At 46.4% G+C, this 24,237-nt stretch overlaps 3 protein-coding genes across 3 annotated transcripts in view; 1 reads left to right on the plus strand and 2 right to left on the minus strand.

The window, feature by feature from the left end:
• Positions 1–5,829: 5,829 nt before the first annotated feature.
• Positions 5,830–9,090, minus strand: arl6ip6 (ADP-ribosylation factor-like 6 interacting protein 6). The gene is made up of 4 exons (XM_065023475.1): positions 8,611–9,090; positions 8,400–8,453; positions 7,372–7,504; positions 5,830–6,798 (listed from the first exon to the last, which is right to left on the minus strand). The coding sequence occupies exons 1-4, from the start codon at positions 8,765–8,767 to the stop codon at positions 6,705–6,707; spliced, it is 438 nt and encodes a 145-aa protein (XP_064879547.1). The 5' UTR covers positions 8,768–9,090; the 3' UTR covers positions 5,830–6,704.
• An 809-nt stretch (positions 9,091–9,899) lies between these two features.
• On the minus strand, positions 9,900–13,944 carry LOC115128050 (ropporin-1-like). The gene is made up of 6 exons (XM_029657661.2): positions 13,822–13,944; positions 11,672–11,825; positions 11,250–11,367; positions 10,945–11,106; positions 10,617–10,798; positions 9,900–10,370 (listed from the first exon to the last, which is right to left on the minus strand). The coding sequence occupies exons 2-6, from the start codon at positions 11,785–11,787 to the stop codon at positions 10,304–10,306; spliced, it is 645 nt and encodes a 214-aa protein (XP_029513521.1). The 5' UTR covers positions 11,788–11,825; positions 13,822–13,944; the 3' UTR covers positions 9,900–10,303.
• Positions 13,945–17,246: 3,302 nt separating this feature from the next.
• kalrnb (kalirin RhoGEF kinase b) overlaps positions 17,247–24,237 on the plus strand; it is a 70,920-nt gene continuing 63,929 nt past the window's right edge. The window contains exons 1-3 of the mRNA XM_065023477.1: positions 17,247–17,882; positions 23,603–23,677; positions 23,919–24,033. Of these exons, the coding sequence (XP_064879549.1) occupies positions 17,816–17,882; positions 23,603–23,677; positions 23,919–24,033 (257 nt within the window). The 5' untranslated portion in view covers positions 17,247–17,815. The remainder of the gene's footprint in view (positions 17,883–23,602; positions 23,678–23,918; positions 24,034–24,237) is intronic.

Genomic DNA, 24,237 nt, shown 5'->3' on the forward strand with positions numbered 1-24,237 from the left:
TAGGGGACAGAGAAGCTGTGGAGGAGAGAGTAGGAGACAGAGAAGCTGTGGAGGGGACAGAGAAGCTGTGGAGGAGAGAGTAGGAGACAGAGAAGCTGTGGAGGAGAGAGTATGAGACAGAGAAGCTGTGGAGGAGAGAGTAGGAGACAGAGAAGCTGTGGAGGAGAGAGATAAGCTGTGGAGGAGAGAGATAAGCTGTGGAGGAGAGATACGCTGTGGAGGAGAGAGATAAGCTGTGGAGGAGAGAGTAGGAGACAGAGAAGCTGTGGAGGAGAGAGATAAGCTGTGGAGGAGAGAGATAAGCTGTGGAGGAGAGAGATAAGCTGTGGAGGAGAGATACGCTGTGGAGGAGAGAGATAAGCTGTGGAGGAGAGAGTAGGAGACAGAGAAGCTGTGGAGGAGAGAGATAAGCTGTGGAGGAGAGAGATAAGCTGTGGAGGAGAGAGATAAGCTGTGGAGGAGAGATACGCTGTGGAGGAGAGAGTAGGAGACAGAGAAGCTGTGGAGGAGAGATACGCTGTGGAGGAGAGAGTAGGAGACAGAGAAGCTGTGGAGGAGAGAGAAGGAGAGAGATAAGCTGTGGAGGAGAGAGAAGGAGACAGAGAGAGAAGTTGTGAAGGAGAGAGTAGGAGACAAGCTGTGGAGGAGAGAGTAGGAGACAGAGAAGCTGTGGAGGAGAGAGTATGAGACAGAGAAGCTGTGGAGGAGAGAGAAGCTGTGGAGGAGAGAGTAGGAGACAGAGAAGCTGTGGAGGAGAGAGATAAGCTGTGGAGGAGAGAGTAGGAGACAGAGAAGCTGTGGAGGAGAGAGTAGGAGACAGAGAAGCTGTGGAGGAGACAGAGAAGCTGTGGAGGAGAGAGTAGGAGACAGAGAAGCTGTGGAGGAGAGAGATAAGCTGTGGAGGAGAGAGTAGGAGACAGAGAAGCTGTGGAGGAGAGAGATAAGCTGTGGAGGAGAGAGTATGAGACAGAGAAGCTGTGGAGGAGAGAGAGAAGCTGTGGAGGAGAGAGTAGGAGACAGAGAAGCTGTGGAGGAGAGAGATAAGCTGTGGAGGAGAGAGATAAGCTGTGGAGGAGAGATACGCTGTGGAGGAGAGAGATAAGCTGTGGAGGAGAGAGTAGGAGACAGAGAAGCTGTGGAGGAGAGAGTAGGGGACAGAGAAGCTGTGGAGGAGAGAGTAGGAGACAGAGAAGCTGTGGAGGAGAGAGTATGAGACAGAGAAGCTGTGGAGGAGAGAGTAGGAGACAGAGAAGCTGTGGAGGAGAGAGATAAGCTGTGGAGGAGAGAGATAAGCTGTGGAGGAGAGATACGCTGTGGAGGAGAGAGATAAGCTGTGGAGGAGAGAGTAGGAGACAGAGAAGCTGTGGAGGAGAGAGTAGGAGACAGAGAAGCTGTGGAGGAGAGAGATAAGCTGTGGAGGAGAGAGATAAGCTGTGGAGGAGAGAGATAAGCTGTGGAGGAGAGATACGCTGTGGAGGAGAGAGTAGGAGACAGAGAAGCTGTGGAGGAGAGAGAATGAGAGAGATAAGCTGTGGAGGAGAGAGAAGGAGACAGAGAGAGAAGTTGTGGAGGAGAGAGTAGGAGACAAGCTGTGGAGGAGAGAGTAGGAGACAGAGAAGCTGGGGAGGAGAGAGAAGCTGTGGAGGAGAGAGTAGGAGACAGAGAAGCTGTGGAGGAGAGAGATAAGCTGTGGAGGAGAGAGATAAGCTGTGGAGGAGAGAGTAGGAGACAGAGAAGCTGTGGAGGAGAGAGATAAGCTGTGGAGGAGAGAGTATGAGACAGAGAAGCTGTGGAGGAGAGAGAGAAGCTGTGGAGGAGAGAGTAAATCATATCTGCCCTAGCGGGCGGAACAGATATGACAGCTTGTTACACAAAAAAAAGGACCTGGGTTTGAGTGAAAGAGCGAGAAGACTGAGGAACAAAGGGCGAAGCTGTGCTATTGTAAATACAGTATCTTATGCATTCTAAATGACCGCCCGAAAAGGAAAATGCAATAAATATTTACTCTGAGCTGCGCTTCGGTAGGTTGGTGGTAAATGGAAGGCCGTGTTGCCCAACAGAGTCCTTTGAAGAATGTCTCTGCTGGTAAATTGAATACGTTGTAGTAACGTCGTTGTTTGGTAGATGGGATACTCTGTCTGTTCCTTCCTAACCCTCGTTTGCAGCGGCTGTTGCTAACTCAACGGCTAGGAGGTATCACTTCTGTAGTGATTAAGAGTAGTGAATAAGAGTTCAAAGTTCATACCATTCACAACCAAAGCTCACGCTGATGTTGGCTTCGTTCTGTAGTTATTATCTGAACCATTCTGACATCGGACCGTCGTCCTCACATCTTTTCGGAACAGGAGGTTATATTGTCGTCAAGGCTTTATATAGGAAGGGAGAGGAGGGCGTGTTTGAAAAGTTTTATAGCCCATGTCCCTTCACAGGGGCGGGCCACTGATTGATCAGGGCCCTAACCTTATGAAAACCCAAATCTCACATTTTAGAAGCTAAAATCACATTTCATCCCATCACGAATAATTTCATATTCAAACATTTAAATTGAACAACAATTCCATGTGAATCCGATAACTCTGATGTGTAGACTTTCCACTGTAGAGTTTATGTCATCTTATCATTGATGAGAATGTCTCAGATGACAACCGAACTGACATCATATTCATTAAGTACCACCGCATATGTTCAATTGGTCTGATTACCAGAATATAGTTCATTTCCCCCCACCTTCTGATGTTCCCAGAATCTCTATGTTAACCAAGGGTTTTGCAAATGTCACATCAGTAGGGTAGAGAGAGAGGAAAAAGTGGGGAAGAGGTATTTATGACTGTCATAAACCTCCCCCCAGGCCAACGTCATGACACACTGTATTACTGTCTGCCTGTATTGTATTGTACTGTTGGTTGTGTTTATTATTAGTGTATGTTAATCCTGCCACCAACAACAGCCCCTCTGGGATGAATAAAGTTAACTGAATTGAATCACAGCACCTTTGTTCATTTCCTACCTTATGTGTGTATCCAGGAGTTGTTCCATGTGTGTCCAGGAGTTGTTCCATGTGTGTGTCCAGGAGTTGTTCCATGTGTGTGTCCAGGAGTTGTTCCCTATGTGTTGTGAAAAGGGCACGACAAAACCTTTTCCCCCTCAGGAGAAAAGATTTGGCATGGGTCCTCAGATCCTCAAAAGGTTCTACAGCTGCACCATCGAGAGCATCCTGACTGGTTGCATCAATGCCTGGTATGGCAGCTGCTCGGCCTCTGACAGCAAGGCACTACAGAGGGTAGTGTGAATGGCCCAGTACATCACTGGGGCCAAGCTTCCTGCCATCCAGGACCTCTATACCAGGCGGTGTCAGTAGAAGGCCCTAAAAATTGTCAAAGACTCCAGCCACCCAAGTCATAGACTGTTCTCTCTGCTACCGCACTGCAAGCGGTACTGGAGTGTCAAGTCTAGGTCCAAGAGGCTTCTAATCAGCTTCTACCCACCAAGCCATAAGACTCCTGAACATCTAATCAAATGGCTACCCAGACTATTTGCATTGACCCCCCCCTCTTTTATACCGTTGCTACTCTCTGTTGTTATCATCTATGCATAGTCACTTTAATAACTCTACCTACATGTACATATTACCTCAAATATCTGGTACTTCCCTGTATATAGTCTCTATTGTTATTTTACTGCTGCTCTTCAATTACTTGTTTATTTTATTTCTTATTCTTATCTGTATTTCTTTAAACTGCATCGTTGGTTAGGGGCATTGTTGGTAAGTAAGCATTTCACTGTAAGGTTATATTATACCTGTTATATTCGGCGCATGTGCCTTATACAATTTGATTTTGATGTGTGTATCCAGGAGTTTATCCCTATATTTGTATCCAGGAGTTGTTTCCTATTTGTGTGTCCAGGAGTTGTTCCCTATGTGTGTGTCCAGGAGTTGTTCCCTATGTGTGTGTCCAGGAGTTGTTCCCTATGTGTGTGTCCAGGAGTTGTTCCCTATGTGTGTCCAGGAGTTGTTCCCTATGTGTGTCCAGGAGTTGTTCCCTATGTGTATCCAGGAGTTGTTCCCTATGTGTGTGTCCAGGAGTTGTTCCCTATATGTGTGTGTCCAGGAGTTGTTCCCTATATGTGTGTGTCCAGGAGTTGTTCCCTATGTGTGTGTCCAGGAGTTGTTCCCTATATGTGTGTGTCCAGGAGTTGTTCCCTATGTGTGTGTCCAGGAGTTGTTCCCTATATGTGTGTGTCCAGGAGTTGTTCCCTATGTGTGTCCAGGAGTTGTTCCCTATGTGTGTCCAGGAGTTGTTCCCTATGTGTGTCCAGGAGTTGTTCCCTATATGTGTGTCCAGGAGTTGTTCCCTATGTGTGTGTCCAGGAGTTGTTCCCTATATGTGTGTCCAGGAGTTGTTCCCTATGTGTGTCCAGGAGTTGTTCCCTATGTGTGTCCAGGAGTTGTTCCCTATGTGTGTGTCCAGGAGTTGTTCCCTATATGTGTGTGTCCAGGAGTTGTTCCCTATGTGTGTGTCCAGGAGTTGTTCCCTATGTGTGTGTCCAGGAGTTGTTCCCTATATGTGTGTGTCCAGGAGTTGTTCCCTATATGTGTGTGTCCAGGAGTTGTTCCCTATATGTGTGTGTCCAGGAGTTGTTCCCTATGTGTGTGTCCAGGAGTTGTTCCCTATATGTGTGTGTCCAGGAGTTGTTCCCTATGTGTGTCCAGGAGTTGTTCCCTATATGTGTGTCCAGGAGTTGTTCCCTATGTGTGTGTCCAGGAGTTGTTCCCTATATGTGTGTCCAGGAGTTGTTCCCTATGTGTGTCCAGGAGTTGTTCCCTATGTGTGTCCAGGAGTTGTTCCCTATGTGTGTGTCAGGAGTTGTTCCTATATGTGTGTGTCCAGGAGTTGTTCCCTATATGTGTGTGTCCAGGAGTTGTTCCCTATGTGTGTGTCCAGGAGTTGTTCCCTATATGTGTGTCCAGGAGTTGTTCCCTATGTGTGTCCAGGAGTTGTTCCCTATGTGTATCCAGGAGTTGTTCCCTATGTGTGTGTCCAGGAGTTGTTCCCTATATGTGTGTGTCCAGGAGTTGTTCCCTATGTGTGTGTCCAGGAGTTGTTCCCTATGTGTGTGTCCAGGAGTTGTTCCCTATATGTGTGTGTCCAGGAGTTGTTCCCTATATGTGTGTGTCCAGGAGTTGTTCCCTATATGTGTGTGTCCAGGAGTTGTTCCCTATGTGTGTGTCCAGGAGTTGTTCCCTATATGTGTGTGTCCAGGAGTTGTTCCCTATGTGTGTCCAGGAGTTGTTCCCTATGTGTGTCCAGGAGTTGTTCCCTATGTGTATCCAGGAGTTGTTCCCTATGTGTGTGTCCAGGAGTTGTTCCCTATATGTGTGTGTCCAGGAGTTGTTCCCTATATGTGTGTGTCCAGGAGTTGTTTCCTATTTGTGTGTCCAGGAGTTGTTCCCTATATGTGTGTCCAGGAGTTGTTCCCTATGTGTGTGTCCAGGAGTTGTTCCCTATATGTGTGTCCAGGAGTTGTTCCCTATGTGTGTCCAGGAGTTGTTCCCTATGTGTGTCCAGGAGTTGTTCCCTATGTGTGTGTCCAGGAGTTGTTCCTTATGTGTGTGTCCAGGAGTTGTTCCTTATGTGTGTCCAGGAGTTGTTCCCTATGTGTTTCCAGGAGTTGTTCCCTATGTGTGTGTCCAGGAGTTGTTGGCGTGTTGTGAGGAGGATAAAGGTAAGATCAAGGAAGGAATGGACATCCTGCTGAGGACCTGTGTGTGTGTGTGTGTGTGTGTGTGTGTAAGAGACATCATTTCAGATAGGAGAAAAGATACAGAAGGCAGGTGAGAGCTTCTTTACTGTTCAGTAGTACAGACATCAGTGTGGGAAGGAGAGACAGTGAAAGCATCATTCAGTGGTTCAGTGAGAATAACAGTCAAATGCACAGATACACTGCATGGAACATACCTCTACAGGTTATATATTAGACTTACAATAAACTATAGATTTAGAATGTGTGAGTCTCATTTCATATTTTAAATGTTCTCTTTATAGCACTAATTTGGCACAAAAACCTCTTTAGGCTAGATATATCACAATATACAGTACATTAAAAAAGGTATCCTGACTTTGTAGAAACCTGGGACTCGAAACTTCATCAGCCTGGGACTTGGCCAAGAAGAGGACAGCATGGAGAACCAAATGACAAGGAGCTAGTGAGTGAGATGCTGACTTTAGTACTGGACACATTGTCTCATAGTATCACATCATGTTCTACTGCTTCTCTTGATATGTACACATACACATGGAAAAGATTGTGGGTAAAGTCAGGTAGAACAAGGGGTTCTGGGTAAGGTGAGAGGGTTGTGGGTCAGAGCAGGGGGTTGTGGGTAAGGTCAGGTAGAACAGGGGGTTGTGAGTAAGGTCAGGTAGAAAAGGGGGTTGTGGGTAAGATCAGGTTAAACAGGGGGTTGTGAGTAAGGTCAGGTAGAACAGGGGGTTGTGGGTAAGGTCAGGTAGAACAGGGGGATGTGGGTAAGGTCAGGTAGAACAGGGGGATGAGGGTAAGTTCAGGTAGAGCAGGGGGTTGTGGGTAAGGTCAGATAGAACAGGGGGATGTGGGTAAGTTCAGGTAGAGCAGGGGGTTGTGGGTAAGGTCAGGTAGAACAGGGGGTTGTGGGTAAGGTCAGGTAGAACAGGGGGTTGTGGGTAAGGTCAGGTAAGGCTCCAGATGATGGTGATCGCCGCTACAATGCCATTTAGGACCGCCACACTGTAGCTCATGTGGAAGGAGTGACCTGTCACCTGCCTGAGACACACACACACACACACACAATTAGACATCAAGGGTGGCAACACATAGAACCCTACAGTCTCAAGCTGTCTATCTGGAAAAAAATGATTCTGAGATAATTGGCTTTAAAGTTCTGAACCCTCATTGGTTTAAAAGATATCAGCAATTTTGAACTGAGGTATTTAGACTACTGTATAGGTAGAGAACATTGAACAGAACAAGGCTGTTTCAATAACTACATGTTGACTAAAATACAGATAGAACATTATAGTCCCAAGCTCTCTATATGGCATCATTCTCTTTACACACATGTGTGTCCTGCTATCTGGGCTTGGGAGACAACAGGGAGCGATGGAACAAGAGGATTTAGGAAAAGGACGAGAGAATTAGGCTAAGGCCAGTGGAAGAGTTAGGGAATGTAGGTTAGTCAGTAGAGGCTTCTGAGGGGAGGACGGCTCATAATAATGGCTGGAATGGAGTCAGTGGAATGGTATCAACTACATGGTAACCACATGTTTGATATGCCTGATATCATTCCATTGACTCTTTTCCAGCCATTATTATGAGCTGTGTGTGTGCGCGTGTTACCTGAGGTGGCCAGGGGACAGGGGCGTTGGGGGGAACGTGCCGGGCTCAAAAGAGTCAAAGTAGGTGATGGTCCATGTGAAGCTACAGCAGCAGAACCCTGCTAGCACCGACATGACCAGAACACTCCAGAACCCTAGGAGAGAGATACAGAGGGAGAGAGAGAGGTGGGGCGGAGGGGAGGGAGAGAGAGAGGTGGGGGGCGGAGGGGAGGGAGAGAGAGAGGTGGGGCGGAGGGGAGGGAGAGAGAGAGGTGGGGCGGAGGGGAGGGAGAGAGAGAGGTGGGGCGGAGGGGAGGGAGAGAGAGAGGTGGGGCGGAGGGGAGGGAGAGAGAGAGGTGGGGTGGAGGGGAGGGAGAGAGAGAGGTGGGGCGGAGGGGAGGGAGAGAGAGGGTGGGGCGGAGGGGAGGGAGAGAGAGAGGTGGGGTGGAGGGGAGGGAGAGAGAGAGAGAGGTGGGGCGGAGGGGAGGGAGAGAGAGAGAGGTGGGGCGGAGGGGAGGGAGAGAGAGAGGTGGGGCGGAGGGGAGGGAGAGAGAGAGTGGGGGCGGAGGGGACGGAGAGAGAGAGGTGGGGCGGAGGGGAGGGAGAGAGAGAGGTGGGGCGGAGGGGAGGGAGAGAGAGAGGTGGGGTGGAGGGGAGGGAGAGAGAGAGGTGGGGTGGAGGGGAGGGAGAGAGAGAGGTGGGGTGGAGGGGAGGGAGAGAGAGAGAGGTGGGGTGGAGGGGAGGGAGAGAGAGGTGGGGGCGGAGGGGAGGGAGAGAGAGAGAGAGTGGGGGGCGGAGGGGAGGGAGAGAGAGAGGTGGGGCGGAGGGGAGAGAGAGAGGTGGTGGGGGGAGGGAGAGAGAGGTGGGGCGGAGGGGAGGGAGAGAGAGAGAGAGAGGTGGGGCGGAGGGGAGGGAGAGAGAGAGGTGGGGTGGAGGGGAGGGAGAGAGAGAGAGAGGTGGGGCGGAGGGGAGGGAGAGAAACATGTTTTGTTAATTTTCTATTCTGGAGGCTTTGTGTGTATGAACTTTTGTGAACAGACCTGTACTTGCCTAGGAGTCTAACCTCTGAGCCATCCTCTCCAATCACTCTCTCATTCTGCATCTCTGAAACACAAACACACAACAAACAGTATACAGAAGTGACAAGATGACATATTTACATAACAATTAACAGAAAGCAATATCATTCAGCTACTGTCCAAGAGGGTCTTCATCCGCGCATGCGCGACTAGAATTCTGTAACTCTTGACAGACGATGTACCTTTCAAGATGAGGTAAACAAAGGCGCAGAATACTGCAACGACCGACATCACCATTGCACAGCAGAGCATGGAGAAAATCCTTGCGGTCCACAGTCTTCGGTTGTCCCAAAAACTCTGGTCCGGTTTGACCGGACGCTGCCGGTGTTGTATGTCCATCTTGGTAAAAGTCAAGTAATACAATTCAAAAACGTTTAACTAGTTGTCAAAGCAAGCACACGCTAGATATCAAGGTAGCGATGTTAGTTTCCTCTCCCAAACTGCCTTCCTTCAATTAGTGACACGCACGTTGTTAAAATAGAATTAGGATGTATTTTAATAGTATCACTTCCCTATGTAAATAATGTCATGTAAAATTATTTCAACAAGTCCCTTTTTCGTAACTTTCTAAACTTCTGACAATGCTTTCAAAACATAGCTCCTTCCTCTTCCGTATCCGAAAACTAAACCCGCCCTAAAAACGTAAATCCAACCGAATAGCATAACTTTTCCTGACGCAACCAACGAAGATCTTGTCTATTGGTTTGAACACGTCTATCATCTTCTTTTCTCACCAGTGTTCAGTAGGGCACACCTTATCTATACTTGACCTAGAGTGATGTTCAGCAGAGCACAGTGTAGCTAAACAATTTGCAACATCATTATCAAACAATGTATCACACATTGAAAGAAAGTGTACCAAAACACGCTTCAGCCCAGCTTGAACAAAATGGACTCAGGTGCTCGACTGAGGGACATTCCTTACCCCAAGACACTTCAACGGGTGATTATCCACTAAAATAAAGAGAAAGGATTATTCTGTATATATCCCATACATTAGGCCAAATATATCTGTAGCACAACTGTCCAGACCAGATTTTTTTAAAATTACGTCCATCTACCTGGTCAGACATGAAAACGTTTGAGAACACCTGTTGCCTATTTTATCAACAGTAAACCAGTTTTCTTAACTCTGTCTATATGTTTTCTTTTTTTTTTTTTAATTACGTGCAACTCCGTCTGTTTCCTTGAATCCTCTCATCTCTGCAATAATAAAAATCTTATACAATCTATTAATCTGACAAATACGACAGTGACCAATCTCTCAGGATTTGGCTTGGACTAGAGATAGTTAGAGAACGCAACATTGTATGTGTCCAATTATAGTGTTCCCTATGCTAAAACGGGCTTTTGGGAGCTAGAGTCCTCTATTAATCTCTATGTTTGACTTTTACTATGTGTTTCTGGCCTCTTGTGGCAGCCTCAATCAGTGATGACTTTTCACTTAATGTACTACACAAACACTGTCCTCTGATATTGATGGAGGATATACACAAACACTGTCCTCTGATATTGATGGAGGATATACACAAACACTGTCCTCTGATATTGATGGAGGATATACACAAACACTGTCCTCTGATATTGATGGAGGATATACACAAACACTGTCCTCTGATATTGATGGAGGATATACACAAACACTGTCCTCTGATATTGATGGAGGATATACACAAACACTGTCCTCTGATATTGATGGGAGGATATACACAAACACTGTCCTCTGATATTGATGGAGGATATACACAAACACTGTCCTCTGATATTGATGGAGGATATACACAAACACTGTTCTCTGATATTGATGCAATAACAGAGTTTTTCTTTGGAACCATCTTTATTAGAACAAAGTTCTAAAGGGGAAAGAGGGTGAGTCTATCCCAAACGCACTTTACGACTGTTGACGAAGTCCGACACCTTCACCATCCCATCACGCGCCTTCCTGAGAGACAGACAGACAGACAGTCAGAGATACACACATTTTGTGCAAAGTCAATTTTGTTTCTCACACCTCTGTCTCCTGGTACTTGAGAGCTTTCGTTTTCACTGTGTAGCTGCTGTGTTGTTGTGTAGTTGTTGTGTCGCTGTTAAGTTGTTGTGTAGTTGTTTTGTTGCTGTGTTGTTGTGTAGTTGTATAGCTGTGTAGCTGTGTTGTTTTTCGTGTAGTTGTGTAACTGTTACAACTCACGCCTGAGCCTCCAAGTAGGTAATGGTTCGGTCTATCTGGGCCTGGGACACCTCTTTGTCCACCGCTGCCAGGTAGGAGTAAAGGAAGCGGAAGGTCTCGAAGGGGACGCAGGCGTCTGGGGGCTTACACGAGCTGTCTGAGTTCAGGATGTACAGCGCGTGGGTCATGGCGTTCTTGATCGTCTGCCAGAGAGAAGTCAGAGGTCACCAAGATAACGGGCCCAAAGGTCATTTGATAATGTCTGTATGTTATTAAGTGTGTGTGTGTGTGTGTGTGCAACGTGCATGCATGAGTGTGTGCTTGCATGCGTGCACCACATCATATGTACCCCTCCCAGATAGCTGCAGCCCAGGGCGAAGAATTTTATCCAGTCGAGTTGGTCTCCGAAGCAGCCCACTGTCATGATGTGTCTGAGAAGGTCGTCAGCCAATCCTAACGACCGCCACAGCTTGCTCACCTCCTTCTTACTGACTGTGCCATTCTTATGTAGCTGGGAAGGGGAAGGGGGGGAGAGAAGGGGGTAGGGAGACGGGGACAGAGAGGGTTCACGTTTATGTGTGTGTGTGTGTGCACACGGGTGAGTCATGCATGTGTGTGTCTAGCTGTGGTGTGTTTGTGTGTGTGGCCCCGTACCTTTTCGTGCATTGTGGTGAGTACCTCAGGTGTGAGGTCCATGGTGTTGGGGGTTACCACTTTGTCTGGTGTCCTGTTCACAGGTAACGTCTTCCCCTGGACCAGAGCACTGAAGTACCTGTAGCAGACATGCATACCAGCACAATACTGGGTTTAATACAGCAGAGCAGGAATCCTGGTCTTGGAGGACTGTAGTGAATGTATGCAGGCATATATTCCACACAGTTCAGCTACAACTGACCTTAGATCAGTGGACTTCGTCCCCTATGGGCCCTGGTCAAAAGTAGTGCACTATGTAATGAATAGGGTTCCATTTGGGAAGCAGACGAGGTCAAAGGCCAACTTTCATCCTTCTCCTCTCAGAAGCTACAATACTAAACTGACCTTGGATCAGTGGCTAGGCATAACTTCAAGCTACTCACAGTGTGGCCCATTCCAGCAGGTCTTCAGGTTGTGTCCGGATGGCGTCCTTGGTGAACTGCTTCAGAATGCCGGGGAGCTCTGGAGGGATGACCACTGTTTTACCTGTGTGAGACATTCTAAACCCAGAATGGGAACCAGTGGCAACAAAAACACCTGTATGGTGAAAAGAAAATGGTATTTTAACCTCATTCTTGCAATATCTGCCTGACTCTAAAATAAAAATGTTATAGGCCCAATGCAGTCATTTTTAAGTCAATATCAAATAAATTATTGTTAACAATGAAGTACCGTACTGTAAAAGATTTATATTAAAATCAGCCCGAAGGGCTTTTATTTATTTTAAATATTTTCTACATGTAGAATAATAGTGAAAACATAAAAACGATGAAATAACACATATGGAATCGTATAGTAAGCAAAAAACTGTAAAACAAATCAATATTTATTTTATATTTGAGAATCTTCAAATAGCCACCCTTTGCCTTGACAGCTTTGCACATTCTTGGCATTCTCTCAACCAGTTTCACCTGGAATGCTTTTCCAACAGTCTTGAAGGAGTTCACACATATTCTGAGCACTTGTTGGCTGCTTTTCCTTCACTCAGCGGTCCGACTTATCCCAAACCATCTCAATTTGGTTGAGGTCGGGGGATTGTGGAGGCCAAGTCATCTGATGCAGCACTCCATCACTCTCCTTCTTGGTAAAATAGCCCTTACACAGCCTGGAGGTGTGTTGGGTCATTGTCCTGTTGATAAACAAATGATAGTCCCACTAAGCCCAAACCAGATGGGATGGTGTATCGCTACAGAATGCTGTGGTAGCCATGCTGGTTAAGTGTGTCACCACCAAAGTACCCTCACACTATAACACCTCCTCTCCTCCTCCATGCTTTATGGTGGGAAATACACATGCAGAGATCATCCGTTCACTCACACAGCGTCTCACAAAGACACGGCGGTTGGAGCCAAAAATCTCCAATTTGGACACCAGACCAAAGGACACATTTCCACCAGTCTAATGTGCATTGCTCGTGTTTCTTGGCCCAAGCAAGTCTCTTATTATTGGTGTCCTTTACTAGTGGTTTCTTTGCAGCAGTCTCCTGTGAACAGTTGATGTTGAGATGTGTCTGTTACTTGAACACTGTGAAGCATTTATTAGGACAGCAATTTCTGAGGCTGGTAACTCTAATAAACTCTGCAGCAGAGGTAACTCTGGGTCTTCCTTTCCTGTGGCGGTCCTCATGAGAGCCAATTTCATCATAGCGCTTGATGGTTTTTGCGACTGCACTTGAAGAAACTTTCAAAGTTCTTGAAATGTTCTGTATTGTCTGACCTACATGTCTTAAAGAATGATGGACTGTCATTTCTCTTTGCTTATTTGAAATGTTCTTGCCATAATTTGGACTTGGACTTTTACCAAATCGGGCTATCTTCTGTATACCACCCCTACCTTGTCACAACACAACTGGTTGAAGAAACAGAGGCTAAATTAGGAAGTTCAGCCCCACTTTAAAATATATGCATTAAGAAGGAAAGACATTCCACAAATGAACTTTAAGAAGGCACACCTGTTCATTGAAATGCTGTAATCAGGGAAAAGGGTGGCTATTTGAATCTCAGATATAAAATATATTTTGATTTGTTAAATACTTTTTGGTAACTACATGATTCCATATGTGTTATTTCATAGTTTTGATGTCTTCACTATTATTCTACAACGTAGAAAATATGAAGAATAAAGAAAAACCCTTGAATGAGGTGTTCTAAAAGTTTTGACTGGTAGTGTAGCTTTTTACCCAAAACTATTTTAAAAGCAAGAATTTAGCTAGGAATGTCTGAGTGGGGAGGGTAACGCTGAATAGTGAGGTTTGGAACTCCCGCATGATGATGTCAACATGGAAAACCGAAACTCCCGCCTATGCAAACCACCTGATTAGAAGGTCCCATGTAGACTGTATATTCAATAAGCAACTATCAGGAAATAACACCGATACAAAAAAGCTCATTTTTACAGTGTTAGTTTCATCAGCTGTTGTACATTATTATATCAAATACAGGAAAACTGAATTTGGACTAAATGGCAGGCCTATAGCCCACTAATAACTGTGGATTCATTTATGAAAACCATGTAAATCAATTAAATCATTAACCTGTAAAAGACGGTGCAGTTCTCTGCGCTTGATCAGACGACGTAAACGCTGTGAAAGCGGGAAGAACAGTAGCAGGTGATGCGCTGGTTATTTTGTATCAGTTTGTGGTTCCCGCGTAACAGACGGCAATTGTGACGTCACAGTGTGTGAGTCCTGGGTGTGTGTGAAATGAAAAATAACAAATGTCCGCACTGGGGCGACATTTCCTCATGTTTTATCATTTGCAGCTCTCGACAGACATTTCTGGGACATTTTCGCAGTACAATAGTAGTTGATATATACGAGACGATAGATTACCTTGAGTCATTCTACCTATAATCGAATAGTAGGGCTATATAACTTTCCTAAGATAAATTAGTTAAACTAAAAGTGATATCCGATATGCCAACATTCCCTTTAACCTTTTATCTTTTATATTTGACAGACATGAATCATCATGTACATCCATATTATAAAGCAGTGATAGATTTAATTAAAAAGGCCAAATGTAGAAGGGAAGGGAGAGATAGATGGGGCACGTGTGTGTGCGCCTGCTTGCTTGCATTTGTGTGAGTCACAGGAGGTTGGTGGCACCTTAGATGGGGAGGACGGGCTTGTGGTAATGGCTGGAGCTGAGTCAGTGGCGATTTTAGCATGTAAATCATGGTGGGGCAAAATCCCCAAACCAATTTTAGATGCATACCAGCAAAGCCATTACACAACACTAAACAATATATGAATTGCACAATAACGGTGACAAACAGAGCCCACAAACTGTTAGGGCCGACATAAAGCTGTCCCGACACGGAGCTTTGTTTTCAGCACCATGGAGTGAATCCTTACCACCGCTACACCTGGCTATCAGTGGAGCCTTGTCTGGCAGCGAAATAGTTCATTCAGCCCCATTTACTGCCTTTTATCAAACATAGCTGATATGGCTGACTTGCTTAATCAAATGTGGTTTCTACTGACAACAGAGATGTAAAAACTATGGCATAAGGGAACGACAAACTGATAAGAGGCCATCCCTAATTTCGATTAAGACATTAATGAACGAGCTAGGACGGACGTAGTCAATATAACTATTTGTTCAACACTTTTGAAATGTACAGCGCCAGAATTCAGAACATAGGCCGTTCTTACAGTATTCTCCCTGTACACCAAGTCAGAACCAAAGGATAAATAAATGGGGCATATAAGCAGCAAATGAAAGCTCTTGCAATATTCAATAATTACATTTCTCTAAAACAGGCTATAGGCTACATGTGCAACACCAAGTCAGAACAGTAGGCAAAGTTATGAGGGGGAAAGGGACCAAATCATTAGGGTGAGACACATTGGCTACTAACAGCTAACGACACAACATACACTTAGTATTACTCTCTTAGCTACAGTATTCACATCTCCCTGGCATATTACGTCATTTATGCAGCAGTATACAGGACATTTTTGGACTCACCTTTTTGTGCTGTGGTGGTGGTGTGGCGGTCCCTCTTGAGGGCAAATTTTCTCAGCAAAGTCTGGAATTATCTGGATTTATGGTGCTTTCAAGACAACTTGGAACTCTGAAAAAAAAGGTTGAATCATGACGACGTCAGTGTTCTTCATGTCGGAGCTGTCACACCCTGATCTGTTTCACCCGTCTTGTGCTTGTCTCCACCCCCCTCCAGGTGTCGCACATCTTCCCCACTATCCCCTGTGTATTTATACCTGTGTTTTCTGTTTGTCTGTTGCCAGTTTGCCTTGTCCCATCAAGCCTACCAACGCTTTTCCCCTACTCCTGTTTTTCTCTCTTGTCCCTGTTTTCTAGTTTTCCCGGTTTTGACCATTCTACCGGCCCTGAGCCTGCCTGTCGTTCTGTACCCTGTGACACTGCTCTGGATTACTGACCTCTGCCTGCCCTTGACTTGTCGTTTGCCTGCCCCGTTTTTGTAATAAAGTTTTGTTACTTCGAACTGTCTGCAACTCGGTCTGATCTAGAAAGAGGCCGGAGTTCCCGACTTGGAATTCCGAGTTGGATGACTGCTCAAAACATTTTATTCCCTGTCGGAGCTCGCTTTTTCCAAGTTCCAAGTTGTCTTGAACTCACTGAAGTCTGACATTTCCCAGTTCCGAATTTCCAGTTGTTTTGAACACGGCTTAAATCATGCTGGATTGACAGCATGGCCAATGTTTTCAACCTTTTCTGGCCCAAGGCATGAGAATGTTTATCCATTTAAGCTTGGAAAAGAGACCCTTAAACCCAAACTTGCACCACACTCTCACTCCCACTGAATAGCAGGCCAGTGATTGCTTTGCAACACTTACAGTTAGCCACTGATTCGTTCCCAACCACTCATTGTTGAATTGGCTGATGAGCACCAGATACATTTGATCTATCATTTCTCTTCATATGACAAGGATGGAAAAGGATTGGCCAGTAAATTGTCGACTTGATTCATTATGATGACTGCTTGTCCAGCTTGCTAGCTAAGATTTTGAAAGTATGTTGACATGATCAGTCAAATCAAATCTACGATAGATATAACGTGATTTGATGTCATTTTATCTGTGGCCGGTAACCTTGAGCCTTCTTGGATGGGCACTTCTAATGTAAATCTATGGCAGCACCCAAGGGGCTTGAATTTTCGAACTCTCCCCATAGATTTTGCAGTGACGTTGTCCCCATGAGTGATAGAACACTGAGCCAATCACGGCGCAACTACAGAACATTACCAACCCCTACACTCCATATTTTCGTTGGCTGCCCCACCACAACAGAAAGCACTGAGCTAGACTGAAACACCTGCATTTTGAGATGCTTTACTCGAGAAAGCAAAAAAGAGACCATGTTTGTATGCGGCTCTATAAAGTCAATGATTTAAAAACAACTTATTTTAGCTCTACAGGTGGGGCTCTTCCCCACCTGCCCTGAAGGACCGGTTTCCACTGAGTGGTATGTTATCAAATACATCAAACACGTGGTTTCCATTGTTTCCAGGTGTTTGATGCCATTCCATTAGCTCCATTCCAGCCATTATTATAAGCCGTCCCCCCCTCTGCAGCCTCCAATGGTGTGTGTGTGTGTGGAGATGAGAGGGAGGTTTGGTCTGTTGTTGGGAGGCGATAACAGTAGGTTACACAACCACAGCGGGCGACACATTGATGCTGCGGGTGTCACGGTTAATTGAGTGATGTCACCGAGAACGGTGTTTTTTTCTAGATAGGCGGTTACTGCTTTGATAAATAAGAGGAGGCGGGCTGGTGATGCAATAACCAAAGGGTAGCTTCTCTAGGCTATGCGATCAGCATCAAATATAGGCAGCTTGACCCCATTAAGATAGCCCCCTCTTCTCTAATCTGGGAAGAACAAAGCAAACCATGATGTTGCCATCGTCCTTGGTGTGTGAAGACTGGTGGATGAATGACGGCATAGATCGAGCGCATTGATTTTATAGTGCCTGCCAGGGAATAAGGGAAAGTCCCTCCTACAGTCAGGGCACAGTGATGATGTTCTTCTTGAATCACTTCAGGCAACGTATGTAGTCTATACTACGGGCCTGCCTCGCCTCCGGTTGCACGCGCCGTGCATGGACAGGCTCGGGACTGTCGGTGCTCATGCAGTCAGCTGAGCCCGAGCCATCTGCACCGGGTGCGTTTCGGTATAACGCTATTGTTAGATTGGTCGGTTGTAGTTGGCTAGTAATGGAGCGTGCTGCACGAGCTTTCGCCTCGGTATTCGGTAGGCCTACTAGTCAACTACTGAACAAAAGCGCGCAAGGCGTTACGGTGGGATATGATGTGATGTGATGCCGCGCAGGATCACGGCGACAGTAGCGGAGGAACGGGAATGCGCGCGACTACGGACGAGAATCGCTGCTAGGATACAGAAGAGAACATGGGGACGGGGCCGCGCGATGACTGACTGACTTTCTCCCCGTAACGACCATCTCTGCATACCGAGGGGTTCAAAAAAGGAAATAAAAAAAGAACCGACCAGCCTCTCGTTGAAGGCGTGGAGGATCTATCGGAGAGGATGAATCCCGGGGACCCTGCCCAAACCGGACCCGGTGAAGCCGGTCAGGACGGGTTGGCTAAAGCAGGTGGGCAGGCTGGGTGTTAACGGCATCCCGTGCCGAGATCGATAATGAAAAGGTTGAAAAGGCTAAACCGGAGGGATTGGTCACAGCTGCCTGGCCCCGGGTATGGGTGGATATAGCCTATCGTTACCGTGCAGGAATGTGCCTGTCCGTTACCGTGAGAAATAGCATTGGCAGAGCTGTATATTCAGCCCATTATAGAATTAGACTATTTCACCGCAGCGTGCATGGTCAGGGAGGACGAAGCATATACGTTGAGTTTTTGGTCAGTTTGTGTGATTGAGGATCCATCATTATCACTTGCTTTGGCGATGTAAACATGTTTCCCGTGCCAATAAAACCTATTTAATTGAATTGAGAGAGACAGAGAGAGAGAGAGGGAGTACAGTAGCAGCATTGCCTATATATGTTCTATGTAGCTTGCAGCATTTGATCCGCGGTGTTATAAAACGATATCAATACAGACACACCCACATAATCTATGTGAACGTTTATTTGACCGTATTCTGTCTCTGATCTTTATACAATCCACAAACGGCCGAGCACAGGCCCGAGGCTTTTCGCCGTGATGTTAAATCGTCAGCACTTCCATTCATTCTCCCTGTGTGTGTAGTAAGCATGTACAGCTGCTATAGGCCACTGTATCGGAGCAAACATGTTACCGCAGCTGTGTGTGGACTAAGACACTAGCTACCGTTACACACACACACACACACACACACACACACACACACACACACACACACATGATGATTATGCATGACTATCAGACATGAAATAAGGTGTGTGTTTGTGTGTGCGCTCTCTCTAGTGAGCATGGATGGCAGAGGTCCCAACTGGTCCACAGGGCTGCATCTAGTCTAAACAGGCGTCCTCTCCTAGTTTCCTCTCCTTTATCTACACTGATCTGAAGACACTGGACAACACACTGTGGTGGATGCCTCATCCCCTTGATTGGCCAAAAGGAGAGGACTACAGCCTAGTGAGGAATATAAGGGCTATGTCTCAATACTCTTAAATAGTTTCCTCTTCGTGCCTCTTTTCGTCCATGATATCTTCTCCTTCATCAGCACTGACCTGAAAAACACAGGATGGGTGAAAGCAACATTGTTTCACGTCAGATGGAGGAAAAGAGATATTGAGAGGAAAAGGATTTAAGACTATTGAGATGCATCCCAGTAGGCTGTCTCATCCCAAGGGCTGGTAAGACATGGAGAGAAGGGAGGGAGAGGTTGTCACAGCGCGCCTGTGATCTGCTTCACGGCTGCTACTCGCAACGATCAGTGAAGGGTTCCTCTTCATTTCTCTTCATTCCTCCTCTCCCTCCCCTCCTCTCTCCCCCTCTTCCTCCTAAGGTTATCGTTGGTCCCTGTGCTGGGAATATTCAAACACAGCGGTGTGTTAGTGCCCTGTTTATGCTCAGGATTAGGTGTCTCTCCCACTGAGATGGATAAACCTGCCTCAGTACAGACAGACACACACACACACACACTACATCAATAGACCAGCACAGAGGGGCCTACTCACCTTGGATACCAAGACTGCATCCCAAATGGCACCCTATTCCCTTTTATAGTGCACTGCCTTTGACCAGGGCCTATAGGGCTCTCATCAAAAGTAGTGCACTATATAGGGAATAAGGTGCCATTTGGGATGCAGCCCCAAAGGATTTCTTGGTGCACACTCCCCTTGCTCAGTCCACTGTGCCTTTAGCATGCTAGTGTTATAATCATGCTGGTGATATGTAATTCATGGTGAATGAGTGCCATTATGGCCCATTCCTAGATGACTGACACACACACACACAGTATATATACTGTATATTACATGACCAAAAGTATGTGGACACCTGCTCGTCGAACATCTCATTCTAAAATCATGGGCATTAATATGGAGTTGGTCCCCCTTTTGCTGCTATAACAGCCTCCACTCTTCTGGGAAGGCTTACCACTGTGTTAGAACACTGCTTCTGGGACTTGCTTCCATTCAGCCACAAGAGCATTAGTGAGGTCTGACTCTGATGTTGGGCGATTAGGCCTGGCTCGCAGTCGGCGTTCCAATTCATCCCAAAGGTGTTCGATTGAGTTGAGGTCAGGGCTCTGTACAGGCAAGTTTTTCCACACCGATCTCGACAAACCATTTCTGTACGGACCTCGCTTTGTGCCCGGGGGGCTTTGTCATTCTGAAACAGAAACAGGCCGTCCCCAATCTGTTGCCACAAAGTTGGAAGCACAGAATTGTCTAGAATATCAATGTATGCTGTCGCGTTAAGATTTCCCTTCACTGGAACTAAGGGCCCTATCCTGAACTGTGAAAAACAGCCCCAGAACATTATTCCTCCTCAACCAAACTTTACAGTTGGCACTATGCAGGTCGGGGCAGGTCGTGTTCTCCTGGCATTGCTTTCTACTTTTAACCCAAAAACATGAGGCATGTTGCTTTTCCTGACTTGTCTACGAGAGGGAGAGGCTACAGGTTAGCAAAGAGTTAAGTTTTATTAGAAATGAAGAACAAGTGTGTAAGACCAGATGCACAAACAGACAGGAGAGAGTACTAGGAGCCATGAAGAGAAGTGTCCAGATTCCGTACAGCAAAGCAAAAACCCTCAAAACAAACCAAAGAAATACTTGGCATTGCGCATGGTGATCTTTGGCTGGTGTGCGGCTGCTCGGCCATGAAACCCATTCATGAAGTTCCCGACGAACAGTTATTGTGCTGACGTTGCTTCCAGAGGCAGTTTGGAACTCGGTAGTGTTGCAACTGAGGACAGATGATTTTTATACACTTCAGCACTCGGCGGTCCCGTTCTCTGAGCTTGTGTGGCCGACCACTTTGCGGCTGAGCCGTTGTTGATCCTAGACGTTTCCACTTCACAATAACAGCACTGACAATTGACCGGGGCAGGTGGTATCCTATCACGGTGCCACGTTGAAAGTCACTGAGCTGTTCAGGAAGGCCATTCTACTGCCAATGTTTGTCTATGGAGATTGCATGGCGGTGTGCTCAATTTTATACATCTGTCAGCAACGGGTGTGGCTGAAATAGCCAAATCCACTAATTTGAAGGTGTGTCCACATACTTTTGTATATACAGTGTATATAGAGCATTCAGAGCCTCTCTGTCTGGGGGTACACCATGGTGGTGATGAATGCACTGCAGTGTTGTCTATAAACTGCTTAGGAATAGTGTGTGTGTGTGTGTGTGTCTGTGTGTGTGTGTCTGTGTCTGTGTGTGTGTGTGTCTGTGTGTATCTGTGTGCTTTATTCTCAATCTCGTAGTGTAGTTGTAACCTGTGTTGCGGTGGTGCGCTGTCTGTGGCCTGGCCTGCTCTTTCGTGTGACCAGCCTGGTCTGTTTAGCCGTGTGTGTGTCAGATTCTCTTGTGATACACAGAGTAGTAGTAATCCGCCTTCGGCTGCACACCGTCTGGCTGTCTGTCTGCGTGCGGTGTGTGTGTGGTTGTACAAGCAATGCTCTTTTAGTCTTGCAGGGTAAACATCTGGCAGCACGGTTACAGGGCCAGCGTGACTAGGCGTTAGCACCTGCCGTTTTCAGAGGGGAATAGAAAACATAGAAATGCAAAGATGAAGATATGAAACAGTCTTGTTAATCTTCCACTTTACCTGAAGATGTTAAATCCTTCCCTGTCTGCCTGTTTTATGGAACGTATTGGTGTGTTTGATGTTTCCAGTCACCGGCTGGCAGCCGCAGGGAGTTATTAGTCTTGGTGTGTGTGTGTGTTTACATGTGTACGTGTGTATGTATGTGTGTGTGCGTGTGTACATGTGTGTGTGTTTACATGTGTACGTGTGTATGTATGTGTGTGTGCGTGTGTACATGTGTGTGTGTTTACATGTGTACGTGTGTATGTATGTGTGTGTGCGTGTGTACATGTGTGTGTGTTTGGATGTGTACGTGTGTATGTATGTGTGTGTGCGTGTGTACATGTGTGTGTGTTTGGATGTGTACGTGTGTATGTATGTGTGTGTGCGTGTGTACATGTGTGTGTGTTTGGATGTGTACGTGTGTATGTATGTGTGTGTGCGTGTGTACATGTGTGTGTGTTTACATGTGTACGTGTGTATGTATGTGTGTGTGCGTGTGTACATGTGTGTGTGTTTGGATGTGTACGTGTGTATGTATGTGTGTGTGCGTGTGTACATGTGTGTGTGTTTACATGTGTACGTGTGTATGTATGTGTGTGTGCGTGTGTACATGTGTGTGTGTTTGGATGTGTGTGATAAACAGCGCGTCGGTTGGTTTGGTACGATTATTTTATTTCTACTTCCTGCCACTCCCTGGAGTTCTGTGTTACAGGAAGTCTGGAGTGCCACACTTCCTGTCACATTGGTTTCCTCTTCCTGTCCTTCACTCCTTCATGTTCATTTCTTTGTGCTTCCTCTTTCCATCGTTTTCATGGGTGAATTCACAATCGATAAGGAGAAGCCAAAACGTCTGTAACACACATGTACGCACAAAAGCATGCACACACACGCACACACACACGTAAACCTTTCAACAAACACAACATTCAGCAAGCTATTTCCTCCATTCTGTCACAAAATGTTTCATCACAATGACATTCAATGACATTCTAATGTGGACTAGAATGTTATTGTCTTGGACACACACACACACACACACACACACACACACACACACACACACACACACACACACACACACACACACACACACACACACACACACACACACACACACACACCTACTATACATACACACACAACTACACACACACATACATAAACACACACACATGCATACACACACACATTTACACACACATTTACACACACACGTGAGGGTTTGCTTGCAGAGCAGAATAACAGTATACAGTGAGAGAATAACCTCTTAGTGACGTGGAAAGGTCAGCTAGACCCCTTGAGCTACATACTCTAACCTCCCTCCCTCCCTCCAACGTTGCCCTTCATCCCTTTCTCTCTGTCATCCATTGCTACCCCTACCCTTTCCAAAAACTGTACACACACACACAGCCTGAGGAAAGGCAGGTGAGAAGGTTTGTCCCTTCACTCTACTTCCTCTGGTACTGTATGGGAGACTGCAGAGCCACATACACACGCACTCACACACACACGCACGCACACACACAGAAACACACACGGACGCACGCACACGTGTGCACATACACACACATACACACACATACACACACATACGCACACAGACACACACACACATGCACACGCACACAAGTGCTCCAGCTTACACTAACACAGACACATGTCCCCTCTGCAAACATCCCCCCTACCTCTGTCCCTGCCCTATGCCCCAGTGCCCCAGCTGTTCCAGTCAGGATTATACCCACATCAGATTACACTAACAGGCCTAAACACCAGATGGGTTTTGTCTGCTGTCTACATGCTGTCACAGCAACCTATACACACCACATACACACAATCACAACACACACACATTTATTTACAGTCATTTAATGTGATAGTGTCATTACAGCCTGCTGCTCAAACCCTAGTTCTTTCTCTCCCTCTGTTTCCAGGGGAGATTGTTGTTGATTCGGCTGTTCATTTGTGATCGAGGAACTAAGTAGTGTTTACAGGGATATTTGAAATGTAACAATCTATCTATATCACCTTGTCCCCCCCATTCTCTTTTCTCTCTGTCTCCCCCTCTCCTCCCTCTCTCTCTTCTCTCCCTCACCCCCTCCTCCCTCTCTCTCTTCTCTAGGGGGTGCGCAGGGGGAGGGGGTGAGAGCGGTGGATGTGCTGACAGTTCTGAGGGAAAAAGTGGCTTTTGTTTCAGGTGAGTTGAGTACGGCCCTGTCCCATTTTGTTCCCTAGTCTCTTTTCCAAGCTCCCTCTATCCCCTTGCTCCATTTCGTTCCCTTGTTACGTTCCCTTGTCCCTTCACTTAACTCCTTACCCTTGTCCGACCAAGCCCCTCCCCTAGGCTGACACGGTATATGTCCTAGTTGAGTGTCTTGGTTCAAAACCTCTCTGGTAATTATGTGTTATGTTGCTTTTTGATGATGTCACTGTCCCAGGGGGGAGGGACAAGAGAGGCGGGCCCATCCTCACCTTCCCAGCGCGGACCAATCATGACCGAGTGAAACAGGAGGATCTAAGCAGACTGGTCACCTATCTGTCCACCGTACCCAGGTAACACTCCTTCTATCACTTTATCTCTCTATCTGTCCACCGTACCCAGGTAACACTCCTTCTATCACTTTATCTCTCTATCTGTCCACCGTACCCAGGTAACACTCCTTCTATCACTTTATCTCTCTATCTGTCCACCATACCCAGGTAACACTCCTTCTATCACTTTATCTCTCTGTCTGTCCACCATACCCAGGTAACACT

Source organism: Oncorhynchus nerka, linkage group LG2 (genome assembly GCF_034236695.1).
Source record: "Oncorhynchus nerka isolate Pitt River linkage group LG2, Oner_Uvic_2.0, whole genome shotgun sequence".
In the NCBI taxonomy this organism is placed as follows: Eukaryota; Metazoa; Chordata; class Actinopteri; order Salmoniformes; family Salmonidae; genus Oncorhynchus; species Oncorhynchus nerka.

What these genes read in the sequence shown, in the direction of transcription:
- LOC115128050 (XM_029657661.2), bottom strand. Translation starts at nt 11,787, where the DNA reads ATGTCTCACACAGGTAAAACAGTGGTCATCCCTCCAGAGCTCCCCGGC. An exon ending in CTGCTGGAATGGGCCACACT is followed by an intron (nt 11,368 to 11,671) that starts GTGAGTAGCTTG and finishes TGTCTGCTACAG; the next exon opens with GTACTTCAGTGCTCTGGTCC. An exon ending in ACCTACTTGGAGGCTCAGGC is followed by an intron (nt 10,371 to 10,616) that starts GTGAGTTGTAAC and finishes TCTGTCTCTCAG; the next exon opens with GAAGGCGCGTGATGGGATGG.
- arl6ip6 (XM_065023475.1), bottom strand. Translation starts at nt 8,767, where the DNA reads ATGGACATACAACACCGGCAGCGTCCGGTCAAACCGGACCAGAGTTTT. An exon ending in CTCAGAGGTTAGACTCCTAG is followed by an intron (nt 7,505 to 8,399) that starts GCAAGTACAGGT and finishes TCTCTCTCCTAG; the next exon opens with GGTTCTGGAGTGTTCTGGTC. An exon ending in CTGTCCCCTGGCCACCTCAG is followed by an intron (nt 6,799 to 7,371) that starts GTAACACGCGCA and finishes TGTGTGTCTCAG; the next exon opens with GCAGGTGACAGGTCACTCCT.